This window comes from Aspergillus undulatus (assembly GCF_047715775.1).
Source record: "Aspergillus undulatus strain CBS 261.88 unplaced genomic scaffold BDV17scaffold_1, whole genome shotgun sequence".
Classification (NCBI taxonomy): domain Eukaryota; kingdom Fungi; phylum Ascomycota; class Eurotiomycetes; order Eurotiales; family Aspergillaceae; genus Aspergillus; species Aspergillus undulatus.
The window spans coordinates 735,345-747,455 of NW_027396605.1; the positions used below are offsets into that span (position 1 = coordinate 735,345).

At 53.2% G+C, this 12,111-nt stretch overlaps 7 protein-coding genes across 7 annotated transcripts; 4 read left to right on the forward strand and 3 right to left on the reverse strand.

Annotated features, from left to right (window-relative positions):
- Positions 1 to 1,281: 1,281 nt before the first annotated feature.
- BDV17DRAFT_5320 (histidine biosynthesis protein HIS4) lies at positions 1,282 to 4,209 on the forward strand. Its single transcript, XM_073764726.1, has 3 exons — positions 1,282 to 2,233; positions 2,280 to 3,842; positions 3,892 to 4,209. The coding sequence occupies exons 1-3, from the start codon at positions 1,390 to 1,392 to the stop codon at positions 4,080 to 4,082; spliced, it is 2,598 nt and encodes an 865-aa protein (XP_073621174.1). The 5' UTR covers positions 1,282 to 1,389; the 3' UTR covers positions 4,083 to 4,209.
- Position 4,210: 1 nt separating this feature from the next.
- On the reverse strand, positions 4,211 to 5,374 carry BDV17DRAFT_5323 (rRNA-processing protein UTP11). Its single transcript, XM_073764728.1, has 2 exons — positions 5,136 to 5,374; positions 4,211 to 5,062 (listed from the first exon to the last, which is right to left on the reverse strand). The coding sequence occupies exons 1-2, from the start codon at positions 5,229 to 5,231 to the stop codon at positions 4,298 to 4,300; spliced, it is 861 nt and encodes a 286-aa protein (XP_073621175.1). The 5' UTR covers positions 5,232 to 5,374; the 3' UTR covers positions 4,211 to 4,297.
- Positions 5,375 to 5,610: 236 nt separating this feature from the next.
- Positions 5,611 to 6,121, forward strand: BDV17DRAFT_286060 (uncharacterized protein; the record flags this gene model as incomplete). The annotated part of the gene is made up of 2 exons (XM_073760831.1): positions 5,611 to 5,743; positions 5,835 to 6,121. The coding sequence occupies 2 exons, from the start codon at positions 5,611 to 5,613 to the stop codon at positions 6,119 to 6,121; spliced, it is 420 nt and encodes a 139-aa protein (XP_073621176.1).
- A 148-nt stretch (positions 6,122 to 6,269) lies between these two features.
- BDV17DRAFT_5329 (putative transcription initiation factor TFIID, 31kD subunit) lies at positions 6,270 to 7,467 on the reverse strand. Its single transcript, XM_073764729.1, has one exon. The coding sequence runs from the start codon at positions 7,276 to 7,278 to the stop codon at positions 6,418 to 6,420; it is 861 nt and encodes a 286-aa protein (XP_073621177.1). The 5' UTR covers positions 7,279 to 7,467; the 3' UTR covers positions 6,270 to 6,417.
- Positions 7,468 to 8,748: 1,281 nt separating this feature from the next.
- On the reverse strand, positions 8,749 to 9,291 carry BDV17DRAFT_286062 (uncharacterized protein; the record flags this gene model as incomplete). The annotated part of the gene is made up of 1 exon (XM_073760832.1): positions 8,749 to 9,291. One exon carries the CDS (start codon positions 9,289 to 9,291, stop codon positions 8,749 to 8,751), a length of 543 nt encoding a protein of 180 aa, XP_073621178.1.
- Positions 9,292 to 10,416: 1,125 nt separating this feature from the next.
- BDV17DRAFT_248997 (uncharacterized protein) lies at positions 10,417 to 10,980 on the forward strand. Its single transcript, XM_073756157.1, has one exon. It carries the CDS (start codon positions 10,428 to 10,430, stop codon positions 10,638 to 10,640), a length of 213 nt encoding a protein of 70 aa, XP_073621179.1. The 5' UTR covers positions 10,417 to 10,427; the 3' UTR covers positions 10,641 to 10,980.
- Positions 10,981 to 10,983: 3 nt separating this feature from the next.
- Positions 10,984 to 11,898, forward strand: BDV17DRAFT_248998 (uncharacterized protein). Its single transcript, XM_073756158.1, has 2 exons — positions 10,984 to 11,204; positions 11,259 to 11,898. The coding sequence occupies exons 1-2, from the start codon at positions 11,154 to 11,156 to the stop codon at positions 11,772 to 11,774; spliced, it is 567 nt and encodes a 188-aa protein (XP_073621180.1). The 5' UTR covers positions 10,984 to 11,153; the 3' UTR covers positions 11,775 to 11,898.
- Positions 11,899 to 12,111: the final 213 nt, after the last annotated feature.

Below are 12,111 nucleotides of genomic sequence, written 5' to 3' on the forward strand. Positions count from 1 at the left end.
CGGTTTTCGAGTTTCGTCAAGGTAAGCTTGTGAGTACACTTCGGGTTGATCCATCGTCTTTATCAGCTATGAAGGTTGTAGGGGCAACGCAGTACGAAAGACAGGAACAGCGCATGGGTGTCTATCTAATTATATCATTTTATCCCACGCCTCCTGAGCCTCGTCCACGCTTACCTGGGGTCCAACGTTCATCGCAAGTGTTACTCCCAGTCTCTGGTGAGGGTGTTGCAATTCCAACCAGCCGTTATTGGAACATTCTTGACCTCCCCCGACTTTAGAAAAAACATGATCGCATGGGAAACCATTGAAGCAAACGCCGGGCTATTCTACAGAACTGGGGCTACATGCTGATAAGATCTTACCTGCTGCTAACGAACCAGTTTGTGCTCCCCAGATATGAGGGTATTGGGGGCGAGGCGGCTATTTGAGGGTCAGTCAGCTGTGCCACATGTACCCTCTGTAAGCCACTTTCGGAAGTTGTGTTGATCCTATGCGTTTTATTAGTTGGTCTATGGAATTTACAAGGTGTGGATTATCATTACCCTGGGGATCTGGCCTACTGAGATATAGATTGGAGCGGACAGGGTTCTGTAGATGATTTCCGGGCCCGGGCCCACTACTGCAACCTGTCACTCGCACGTGGTGGTCTACTACTCAATAGTACGTAAGCCTAGTATAGGCTCATGGGTAACAGCTGGTAGTCCCTGGGCGCGGTTGTTACCTGCAGCGAGCCTCGTTCTGGTCTGATGATATCTATCGCCAGTTGAATTCAGCAGGCAAAGGTGGTAACGCTTCCGAGCTGGGCGCACCTTTAGAGTCCTGCGTCTACATAGCGTGTCTATGCTTCTATTACTTTAGTTGAAGTACGGCGAGTTATTGCAAGCCTGAGTAGTGAAGCTGACGGAAGAGTCAGCCGTGCAGTGTGGTTGCACAGCAAGGACAGGGCTACATAGTGGGGAGAACAACAGTCACTTCCAAATTTAGAAGGTTATCAGAATGGAGTAAGCACACTCAGGGTGTATAGTCGTCTTACTTACTGGGGTTATCAGCTACTGGTTTCATGAACATTGGCCCCATCCGAGCATAGAATTAGGGTTGAGTGATGGCTGAGTAGTGCCTTATTGCCTTGGTGCCTGGTATGATGCTCATGTGACTCCGGGGATTGTACGGAGATAGACAGCCAGTGGGCAGATAGGCAGGCGGTGAGAGGCGGCGGGGCGGGAGATTTTCTCTGAAGGGAGGGATGATTCATTGGTGTTACTGCCTGTGACCATCTGTGACTGACTGCCTTGCTTTCTGGCCGTTCTTGGGGTTTGGGTTCTCCCTCCTTCCTCTGTTCCTCCTCTCACTTCCCCCTCAATTCCTGATCCCATTGACTGTCTCTCCACTATGGCTACTCCGTTCCTTGTCTCCTACGACCCCACCTCCGCCGACGGCCTTTCTCTCCAGCAGATCGCCTATTTCGGCCGCGTCCTGGTCAAGGCCTCAAACCTCTCCCAAGCGGAGACTTTCGTTCGCCAGAACTTTCGCCTTCTCGATGTCTACGTTGATGCGACCGGAATCTCCTCAACCGGAGATCTCGTCGATATTCTCAATGCCGGTGCGGCCAAGATCTTCATCACCCTCGGCCAATTGAACGCTCTCTCTGAAGAACAATCCGTCCCTTCCTCACGACTCGTCGTTTACACTTCTTCCGATGCTGAGGTAGAAGCTTTCCAGCAATGGGTGGTCAAGCACGTTGACCGAGAAGAGGCGGGAATTTGCACGGATTCATCCGCTGTCCACCGCATCTCCGTCAAGCTCGGTCTGAACTCAGAAGCGCAACTTCTCTACCGTTCCCACTCAAATGACGTGACAGAGGATGCTATCAAGGATACAATGAAGCAGGGAGGTGTCAGTGTCGTGCCTTCATCGGCTTTGACTGTGAGCCGGGAGCAAACTGGTGGCAAGATTCAAGCTGGTTCTCTTGTCGCTGCCCGTGGTGTTCAGGATCAGAGCAATGGTCTCTACGCTACTACTGTGACTGACGAGCGAGGAACCTGCCTCGGTTTTGTCTGGAGCAGTGATGAGAGTATCGCGGAGGCTCTGCGCACGGGGACCGGTGTCTACCAAAGCCGGAAGCGGGGTCTGTGGTACAAGGGCCAGTCGAGCGGAGATGTGCAGGAGTTGATTCGTGTGGGCTTCGATTGCGATAGCGACTGTCTAGTCTTTATTGTGAAGCAAATTGGAAGAGGTGAGCGATGTTTGCGTTATCCTATTGCTTACACTAACTTTCTCAGGATTCTGCCACCTCGGTACAGCCAGCTGCTTCGGTCCCTACACCGGTCTATCGCGTCTTCAGAAAACACTTCAAGCCCGCAAAGCTGATGCCCCTGCCGGATCATATACCGCCCGCCTCTTCAACGAGCCCAAGCTCACCCAAGCTAAGATTATGGAAGAAGCCGACGAGCTGTGTCGTGCGGAGACCAAGGAGGATATCGCCTTCGAGGCCGCCGACCTTCTATACTTCGCCCTTACCCGCTGTGTTGCAGCCGGTGTCAGCCTCGAGGATGTTGAGAGGAATCTTGACCTGAAGAGTCTGAAGGTAAAGCGCAGAAAGGGTGACGCCAAGGGTCCTTGGGCAGAGAAGGCTGGCCTCGCTCAGCCTGCTGAGTCTAAGCCGGTTGAGCCCGCTCCACCCAAGGAGGAGCCAGAGGATGACAGATCGCGTATCGAGATGATCCGCGTTGTCACTGCTTCGACGCCAAAGGAGAAAGTCCAGGATTATCTCAAGCGCCCCTCTCAAAAGTCCAACGATGCAATCGTCGGCCTCGTCAAGCCTATCATCCAGGATGTTATCGACAACGGTGACGCCGGAGTCCTCAAATACACTCACAGATTCGAGAAGGCGACATCTTTGAATTCGCCTGTTATCAAGGCTCCATTCCCGGCAGAGCTGATGAAGCTGTCTCCTGAGGTTCAGGAAGCTATTGACGTTAGTATCTCCAACATCGCCAAGTTTCACAGTGCTCAGAAGAGCAGCAACGATACCTTGAAAATGGAGACTATGCCGGGAGTTGTTTGCTCCCGCTTCTCGCGTCCCATTGAGCGTGTTGGTCTCTACATTCCTGGCGGTACCGCTGTGCTGCCCTCCACAGCAATGATGCTGGGTGTTCCCGCCATGGTTGCTGGCTGCAAGAAGATTGTCCTTGCTTCGCCGCCTCGCGCCGATGGCAGCATCACCCCCGAGATCGTCTACGTCGCACACAAGGTCGGTGCCGAGAGCATCGTTCTCGCTGGAGGTGCCCAGGCAGTGGCCGCCATGGCCTACGGCACAGAGTCTATCAGCAAGGTCGACAAGATTCTTGGACCGGGTAACCAGTTCGTGACCGCAGCCAAGATGTTCGTCTCCAATGACACTTCGGCCGGTGTCAGCATCGATATGCCGGCCGGACCTAGCGAGGTCCTCGTCATTGCAGACAAGGCTGCCAACCCAGCCTTCGTTGCCTCTGATCTGCTGAGTCAGGCCGAGCACGGTGTTGACTCTCAGGTTATCCTGATTGCGATTGACCTCAACGAACAGGAGCTCCAGGCCATTGACGACGAGGTCGATCGTCAGGCTAGAGCCCTTCCCCGTATGGACATTGTCCGCGGAGCGCTTGAGCACTCCGTCACCTTTGTGGTCAAGGACATCGAGGAGGCCATGGCACTCAGCAATGACTACGCCCCTGAGCACTTGATCTTGCAGCTCGAGAACGCCGAGGCCGTCGTCGAGAAGGTCCAGAACGCTGGCAGTGTTTTCATCGGAAAGTGGACCCCCGAGAGTGTTGGAGATTACTCTGCCGGTGTCAACCACTCATTGCGTACGTTATCTCTTTTTTACTTATATTGACAGTTGGCTAACTATACCAGCAACCTACGGCTACGCCAAGCAGTACTCCGGTGTTAACCTGGGCTCGTTTCTTAAGCACATTACAAGCTCAAACCTGACGGCGGACGGCCTGCTCGGTCTGTCCAAGACAGTCGAGACGCTCGCCGCGGTGGAGGGACTGGACGCGCACAAGCGTGCTGTGAGCATTCGCGTGGCAGCAATGAAGCAATAGTTGGATGGGGTTTTTCAACGATTCCGGGAGTTGGCCATGATCTAGTTAGTTTTGCATGCATGAATTATACGAGCAACAAAAGTCATGATTTCAGAAATGAGAAAGATGATTGGTATCTAAACGCCTATTATGATCCGGATCTATAGAACTAGTACAGTAAATCAAAGACTTTTCCAGACCGTCATAACTCATGCAATGCAAGAATAGAAGACAATTCACCTCTTCCGCTCTTTGATCTTGAACTTCAGCCCATTCTTATTAGTACCCCCCACAGCATTCGACATCTTCGCCCGCTGCAGATCCAGGGCACGCTCAGCAGAGCTAATATCGGCGTACTGCTTCTGCAAAGCCTTCAGCTTGTTCTGCCTCGACTCAAGCGCCCGCTTCTTCATCTTTCGCGCCCGTCGCGCCTCATACATAGCCTGCTTCTCGGCCTCGAGCTGTTTCTTGGTCTTTTTCTTTGCCTGCAGGGTACCAAACGAGTCATCTTCCTCATCGTCATCATCATCCTCCTCCTGATCCTCCAACGTCCTCCTCACTCTCTTCTGATCCTCCCTATCATCCGCAAAAACCAACTTCCTCGCCTTCTTCTCCACTGGCCCACCGATATCCCAATCATCCTCATCTTCCTCCACCCCATCCTTGTTGTCTTCCTTCCCATCACCACCAAGCAAACTCCCCATCCCCTCCTGAACCCTAACCTCCTCTTCCACCTTCTCCATCTGTCTCCTAACCCGTTCCCCGACAGTCCTCAAATACCCCGCATCCTGCGTCTTAAGCAACTTAATCGCATCATGGGATAAACCCTGCGCGGCCGCTGAATCGCGCCCCATCCCCGTCCCATGTTGGCCCTTTTTCCCCTTTGATGAGGACACCATGCCGAAGGCGAATTCATCCGGGTTCCGGTCGCGTGCTTTTTCTTCGAGACGCTTGATTTTTTGTTTTTTGGTGCTGTAGTCTTTTGCGCGGAGGGAGTAGTCCTATACATCACAAGTTTTACAAGGTTAGTTTTGTGAAGAGAATGATGAGGTTGGGTAAAGGGGGAATTCGCACCTTGTGCTTCTCGAGGATACCCCATTTTTCACGGCCTTGGAGTTGGCCTCGCTCGCGGTGGTTGCGGCGTTGGACGGCGTTGCGCATGGAGGACATTTTGGCGATGTTTGTGTATGTCGGAAAAGACGGGATGGAGGGAATAAATAAAAGACAGAGAATAGAAAGCTCTGCTCCTTGCGAAAATAAGGAGAGAGAATACCACAGGTTTTCGAAGCGTGGAGGTGGAGTGGTTATTGTAAGTGGTGTCGGAACTTTTCAAAGTTCTTCGTTTGAGTCGAAGAAATTAAGTCTGGCCGGGATGCGGAAAGAGTCCACTAAAATCAGCTCCAGCTCCGTCCGACCTCACCACCTTGCCATTGCTAACAACCTCTACCTCACCTCGCCCTCACATACCACTATACGATCCGACTCGAGTCAATGGTTCTAAGAATACACATCTCCTCAATTCCTCGATAGACGACATCAAAAAGAAAAAATGTCAACACCAACATCATCAACCCCAAAATACAACATCCGCAACCCACTCCCCCTCTCCGCGTCCCAAGAAGCCGAAGTCAAGCAATTATACTACAAGCGCGTGCGCACGCTTTGCGCGCCGGAGATAAAAGGTTCCTTTTTACTCCCTCCCCCCCTCCTTCCATCCCCCTCCTCCACCTCCCCACTAGCTAAGCTAAGCTAGCTAACTTGTCCTGAGTCCAGCATTCGCCGAATGCGCCGTAAACCGCACCGTCACAGCAACCTGGGTATGCCGAACACAGCGACTCGCGATGAACAGCTGTATGGTAGCGCATGCGAAACCTGAAGAGGAGGATCGGGCGAGGGAGGAGTGGTTTGCGGGTCATGAGGAGCGGAGACGGGTTAAGGAGCAGGAGCTTGCGAAGGTGGAGAGGAGGAGGGAGGAGGTTATTCGCATGATGAGGGAGGATGAGAGGCGGCGGGGTGAGGCTGAGGCACAGAAGGGGGGAAATTCGAACTCGAAGCGATGATGCTGAGGTGAAATGATATGCTGTTGTTGGCGGCATTGGGGATCGGGGTTTGAGGCGTGGATGATGATACATACGTTTTTTGTGTATACATACGGGTCTATTGGGCGTTGTGAGTGTATTATTTCTTTCCTTTTACGATTGTAGCATATTGCATCTAGCTGGGCTGCTTCGGTTTTGTGTATAGTACAGGCTCTGGAATTAGAATTGACCCAATCTCTCCTATACCGTATGACATGATGGACCCAGAATGTTGGAAAGATATAATGGAATAGAACTCCTTCATGCAAAAGTTTGGTTTAAACATCCGTCATGTCCTTGTCCTCATCGTCGCCATCCCCTATAGCCGTATCCTCACCGAAGATGTCCTCCATTCTCCCGTCTTCATCATCATCACCCTCTCCCTCCTCTTCCTCCCCAGCACCAGCACCAGCACCGGCCTCATTCCGTTCCTCTCCAAGAACCTCTTCCTCACCCTCACTCTCCCACTCATCGCTCATCTTCCACCCCCTCCCCGTCAGACAGAACCTCTCCGGCGGCAGCCTCATCCCAGCCATAAGCACACTGCTACTCGCCGCCGGTTTGCCAGGCGTCTGCTCAAACCCCCTTGTCGCACCCGGCAGCGCAACCCGATTCCGTTCCGCTGCAACATCCATAAGGAACTCTTTCGGCAGCCCCGTCTGAAACTGGTAGTGTAGCCTCGACGCAATACTCAGCCGCAGCGCAGGGAGCGCCACAGAGTTCACCTCCGGCGGGCCGCGATTCCCTCCACCTCCACCGCCCGGTCCGTCTACCCCCGCGTATCCTTCTGTCGTGAGGTGTACGGCATCTTGTAGGACGCCGGACGTGTAGCGGTATGCGAAGTCGAGAAGTTGCAGTGGGACGCGCTCTTGGTATGCCGTTACCCCTTGCGCGGCGAGGAGCATGTGGATTAAGCGGACGTCGCGTGGGCGGCGCGATTTACCCGAGTCTTTGAGGGATGTTGAGGGGATTTGGGCGGGTTGGGAGGCTGGCGCGGGCGTTGTTGTCGCGGCTGGAGCTGTGGTTGTCGGTTGTGAAGGGGCGGAGGTTGTGGCTGTGACATTGTTCAATTGGGGTTCGGCGGGGGGTGTGAGAGGTTGCGTGGAGGGGCCTGTTTGAGACTGGCCTGGTGAAGCCATCCTGGGGGTTTCTGGCAATGATGCTAGTGGAGAGCAATAGCATTCGATCAGTCAAGGTGAGGTCGGAGGTTGGACGAAGCGGTCGCAGGCCGTTTCAGACGTGCTGGAATACACTGGATCACGAGATTAAACTGGCGCGTCAGGAAGGAATGGCGATGAGGTGATAATGAAGAGATTCAGAGGTGATGGAGGTGAAGGTCGTTGACTCTTTTGGCTCTCTGGGATGCTCGAGATTCTGCCGATTTGGCGCTAGTCCAAGACAGGTAAAGTCTCAGGTCCACTCTGATCTCCCCAGCCTGAGCCTCATCTCCATCATGTTCCCTCGACAGTCGACAGTCCAGGAGTCAAGCCATGTGTGTGTTGGAGGATCAGATACACTCGCTTTCCGGCAAGCAATGGCATCCATTCTGAGAGGTGCTCTTCCTTCATTGCTCTGCGGCCCCAGGGATCAACTTCGCGAAATATTCCTCCATGCGCTCCTAGCCGTCTGGTTCCCCGATGGATACAGATACACATCAACCTTTCTTTTTCTGGAAGCTCGACAAAGCTAAGATTGCCGAGCAATTAAGCTGGGGTCTCATGAAGCAATGCGTCGACTTCTGGGGACTCGCACTCTACCGGTGTACCTGGAGACCGATTCCACCTGGCGCCGAATGGTCGAGCCGATTGAAACAAATGTCTATGGGGACCTGGAGCTAGCAACCCCTTGGAACTTCTCTTCAGGCATTGGCTAAATACTACTGAGGATGCGAAGCTTAGCAGAGTCACATCGGGTTCGTACGTCTCTTTGACTGCCTCAATAAACAACCAACACGGCTTCGCTGAATAGACGGTGGTGGACATGGATCGCGCCGACTCTTCAATAGAATCAATGCCTAACTATCAGGTCTTGCTCTTCTACCCACCAAGCATTGTTCATATCTGCCCTATTCGCTATCAGTGCAGTGCTGGGTCGCTCCTTCCTTTCGAGCGGGTATGCCATGCGCTTTATCAGGACGGAACGGTCATGTATCCACCAGCGCAGCCGCATCTGCTATATTCGAAGATGCATATCCCCGTCTTCCATCATGCTCACTTCGAGCTTTACACATCCTCTGCCAGGTACTCAAGCTTATGCCCTCAACCTCATTACCCCATTTGTTCCGGTTTCTGCGACTATTACAATATTTCAGAAGACACCTACTATACACTGGTCCACCCACATTTGAGCAGCCCCTCTATCCGACCGCCGCCAGCGTTGCATCGGTTTCGGATTTCTCGTACGGCCATCTGGGATCCACAGACAATCTCCCTCTCTTTCTCTCTTCCCCCTCGCACCAACTCCCCATCTCTAACAAGAATATCTCCATCCACCATCACAATAGCCACGTCATTCCCCGTGCAACCATGCACAACCGTCGTCACAGCAGTCACTCCCCCACGAGCTCTATCCTCCCAGTCCCAGGGTGCAGTACCAATCCCGCCCCGCCCTTAGGGATCCAGCAAAACCACATCTGCCTTCTTTCCGACCTCTGGACTTCCAATCTCGGCTTCAAGCCCTAATGCCTTCGCGCCGTTAATCGTTGCCATTTCGAGCGCCGTTTCTGCTGGTACTAGACTCGCGTCGTGATGCTCACCTTTGTGGAGGATTGCCGCTAGGTGCATCTCGCGGATCATGTCGTAGTGGTTGGAACAGGGGGCGCCGTCTGTGCCTAGGCCGACTGTTACAGGGCTCGGGGATGTAGTTGCGAGCATTGAAGGAATTGGAGCGATTCCGGAGGCCAACTTGAGGTTTGAAGTTGGATTATGTGCGACGGCTGTATTTGTTGCGGCTAGAAGGAGGAGGTCAATGTCTGGGTCGAGGTTCACCATGTGGGCAAGAACCAGATTGTGTGTCTGCCCCGGTTGGTTGTGGCCATTGCTGCTAGCATGCGGCTGTCCACAAATCTTGGTGTCACGAATAACCTCCATAGCGCTGCAGCCGTAGACATCGTGGTAGATCTCGTGATCGCGAGGCGCCTCGGCGCAGTGCATTGTGATTGAGATGCGATGAGAGGCACATGTCTCGCCCAATTGGCGGTAAAGCGATGTTGGTGCCCCTCGAGGCGTTCCAGCCGCAGACAACACATGTAGTCGGCCATTATGCTGCCCATGGTCCTCCCTATGCGCTGATAAGAGTGCCGGCACAGACATTGATTAGATCTCGATCTCGAGGATCCTCAATCGAAAGCTGCCGATTTGTTTCTGGAAATTTGACCAGTTTACCCTAGTAAACACTCAGTTCTCCCGCTTAGCTAGCTCACAGCCCATAAGCTTTAGCTAAGGCGATACGCACCAAACACCCCCGAATCCCCATCTCCCCAACAGCAGCACAAATCCCCCCTCCACCCCGCTCTATACGTAACCATCGGATCCAAAAACGTCGTCGTCCCGCTCTTTAACATCTCCGTAATCGCCAATCTGGCGGCATGGTGTCCGTCTTCATCCTCATACACAGACTCAAGCGGCCAGGTTGCATCGCAGAGCCAGGCGTGCAATGGGAGGTCCTCGGCTAGGCCGCGGAGGAGGGATTGTGCGAGGTGGGAGTGAAGTTTTATGAGGCCGGGGAGGAGGACTTGGCCTTTGCAGTTGATTTTTTTCTACCTGGATCTTTGTCTTTGTTCCTGTCGACGTGTCTTGATCTTGATTGGTGATATTGGTGATGCTGCTGGGGGCCGAGCATTTTCTGATTGCGGTGATGCGCTGGGATTGCACGAGGAGGTAGTCATTGTGGATCACCTCGCGTCTAGTATTGACCGTTGTTGCGTGTATGAATAGGGTCGGCATTCTGTCGTCTTTTGGTTTTCAGGTTGTCATTGCAAGGGAAGGGGTTATGTACTACAGAGGAGTCGGCCTCGGCTGAACCTTATCAGAGACCAGGATGGTTATCTGCGGCTACTCTGACTGGGGAGATACGGATGTGATATAAGAGTTGGAGAACCGACAGGAGCTGTTGGAATACCTGGCAGTGTTGTCGCAGATATGAGAACAAAATCGGTGATACGCTCGGAGGCCTATGAGCCTGCCTCTAGCGAGGTGCTCGTCCTCTCCCGCTGGCAGCAATGGCGCCGCTACCTGACAAGCCGCGATGGCTAGATAGGAGACTATGTATGTCTCTCTCCCCACATCTGATGACCGAGATTAACAAAGCAGGACTACTTTTATCTGATAACTCCCAACGTCTAGGCGCACTGCTCGGCACCATGCTGTTCACAGTCTGGGTACAAATTGCCATGTCGCTTGTGCCACCGCGCGTTCTGGATCGTGTCTTTCCTAAGGTCGTGACAGGAACCTTGCTTCTGTTGATCGGGATGTATTTGGTTGGCAACGGAATGCAAAATTGAGGAAGGTCTTCAGACTGTAATGGCGCATCGGGGTTTTATGCGCTGTGTCCGGACACTTCTGCACAAAGACCACTGCACGATCGATACTAATCTACGACGCCAGGGGCGACCCCAAGCTGATCGGTCTTGGCTTCAGCGTCTTCGTAACAATCATCATCGTCGAGTTTATCGGCTCCCCACTCATGAAATTCGCGTCCGTTGTCCTCGGCCTTGCAGTTGGCTGTACAATCTCCGGCGCAACGAGGTACCGGTCTCGTGATCAGATAGACACCACTCCCGTGAAATCATTCCTCTGAGTGCACACCTTCAAACTCTCCGTTGACGGGGCACTCGTTCTTCCATTGCTCATCCTATTTGTCTGCGAAGCCGTCAGCTGCATGCCCGATATCCTTGCCACGGCTGAAATTTCGCAAGTCGCGATTGACGAACAAGAGTTTCCACAGCCGGATCCAGGGTGGTGTACTCTGCGATGGGATCGGCAGTCTAGTCAGTGTGTTAGGGGCCAGTCTACCGATGGTCAGCCAGGCCGGGAATAATGGCGTCATCTCTTTGACTGGGAGTGCGGTACGTCTCCCCTTTGAATAAAATACCTTGTATGGTCTTTCTGATGACTAGCAGAGCCGCCGAGCAGATTGGACCACCTCCGCAATTCTAATCCTCATGGGCATCGTAGGCAAATTCGGTGCCGTATTCGGTTCCATGCCCCCGTCAATCCTCGGTGCGATGCAGGTCTTCCTCTATAGTACAATAGCAGTTGCGGGAGTGCGCGTGCTAGGAATGGTGACATTTACTCGACGCAACAGATTCATACTTAGTGCGGCTCTGGAGATCGGGTTCATGGATATTGTGTCGCCGGAATGGTTCAGCCCGGTTTTGGCGTATGAGGGTGATAATGGTTCGCTGCAGGGGTTCTTGCAAGGCGCCAATTTGATTGTTGAGACGCCATTCATTACTGCAGCTGTGGTGGGTGTTGTGCTGAACGCGGCTATAAGGGAGGATGAGCCTAAGCAGGGGCGCTGGGAGGAGGGATTGCCTGCGTGGTCGCATAGAATCACTACTTCAAGCAGGAGCGGCCCATACCTTATGTCAGGTCCACGGGTATCCTTCGTCTGCCCAGTTTGGGAGATGCAATAGAACCATCAGCTTCTATACTTCTACAGGCATGTGCCGAGCTGGTGAATATTTACTAGGTAGCCAATAGTCCCAATAGTCATGGGCTACTTCGGGTGGGCTGACTGCGGGCTGCCGTCGGTGCTACCCATTAGTGACGCACTCTACCTCTACCTCACAGGCCTCTTCGTCACAAAGAACAACCTCGCCTCAACTGCAAACGGTCATGCTGCATAATAAATGCTCGAAAGCCGCAAGTACAATGACTGTAACAAGACTACTCATTCTGACGAGAACGGATGATGGTCATCAACCCAACACTCAGCCCCGCCCCAACGCCCTCAAGGAGCTTCGTGACAGA

Bases quoted from the DNA above. Each gene is read 5' to 3' on its own strand.
- BDV17DRAFT_248997 (XM_073756157.1), top strand. From the start codon at position 10,428: ATGACCGAGATTAACAAAGCAGGACTACTTTTATCTGATAACTCCCAA.
- BDV17DRAFT_5329 (XM_073764729.1), bottom strand. From the start codon at position 7,278: ATGGCTTCACCAGGCCAGTCTCAAACAGGCCCCTCCACGCAACCTCTC.
- BDV17DRAFT_248998 (XM_073756158.1), top strand. From the start codon at position 11,154: ATGGTCAGCCAGGCCGGGAATAATGGCGTCATCTCTTTGACTGGGAGT. The intron at 11,205-11,258 runs GTACGTCTCCCC...GATGACTAGCAG, and splicing joins TCTCTTTGACTGGGAGTGCG to AGCCGCCGAGCAGATTGGAC.
- BDV17DRAFT_5323 (XM_073764728.1), bottom strand. From the start codon at position 5,231: ATGTCCTCCATGCGCAACGCCGTCCAACGCCGCAACCACCGCGAGCGA. The intron at 5,063-5,135 runs GTGCGAATTCCC...TGTGATGTATAG, and splicing joins GTATCCTCGAGAAGCACAAG to GACTACTCCCTCCGCGCAAA.
- BDV17DRAFT_5320 (XM_073764726.1), top strand. From the start codon at position 1,390: ATGGCTACTCCGTTCCTTGTCTCCTACGACCCCACCTCCGCCGACGGC. The intron at 2,234-2,279 runs GTGAGCGATGTT...TAACTTTCTCAG, and splicing joins TGTGAAGCAAATTGGAAGAG to GATTCTGCCACCTCGGTACA. The intron at 3,843-3,891 runs GTACGTTATCTC...TAACTATACCAG, and splicing joins CGGTGTCAACCACTCATTGC to CAACCTACGGCTACGCCAAG.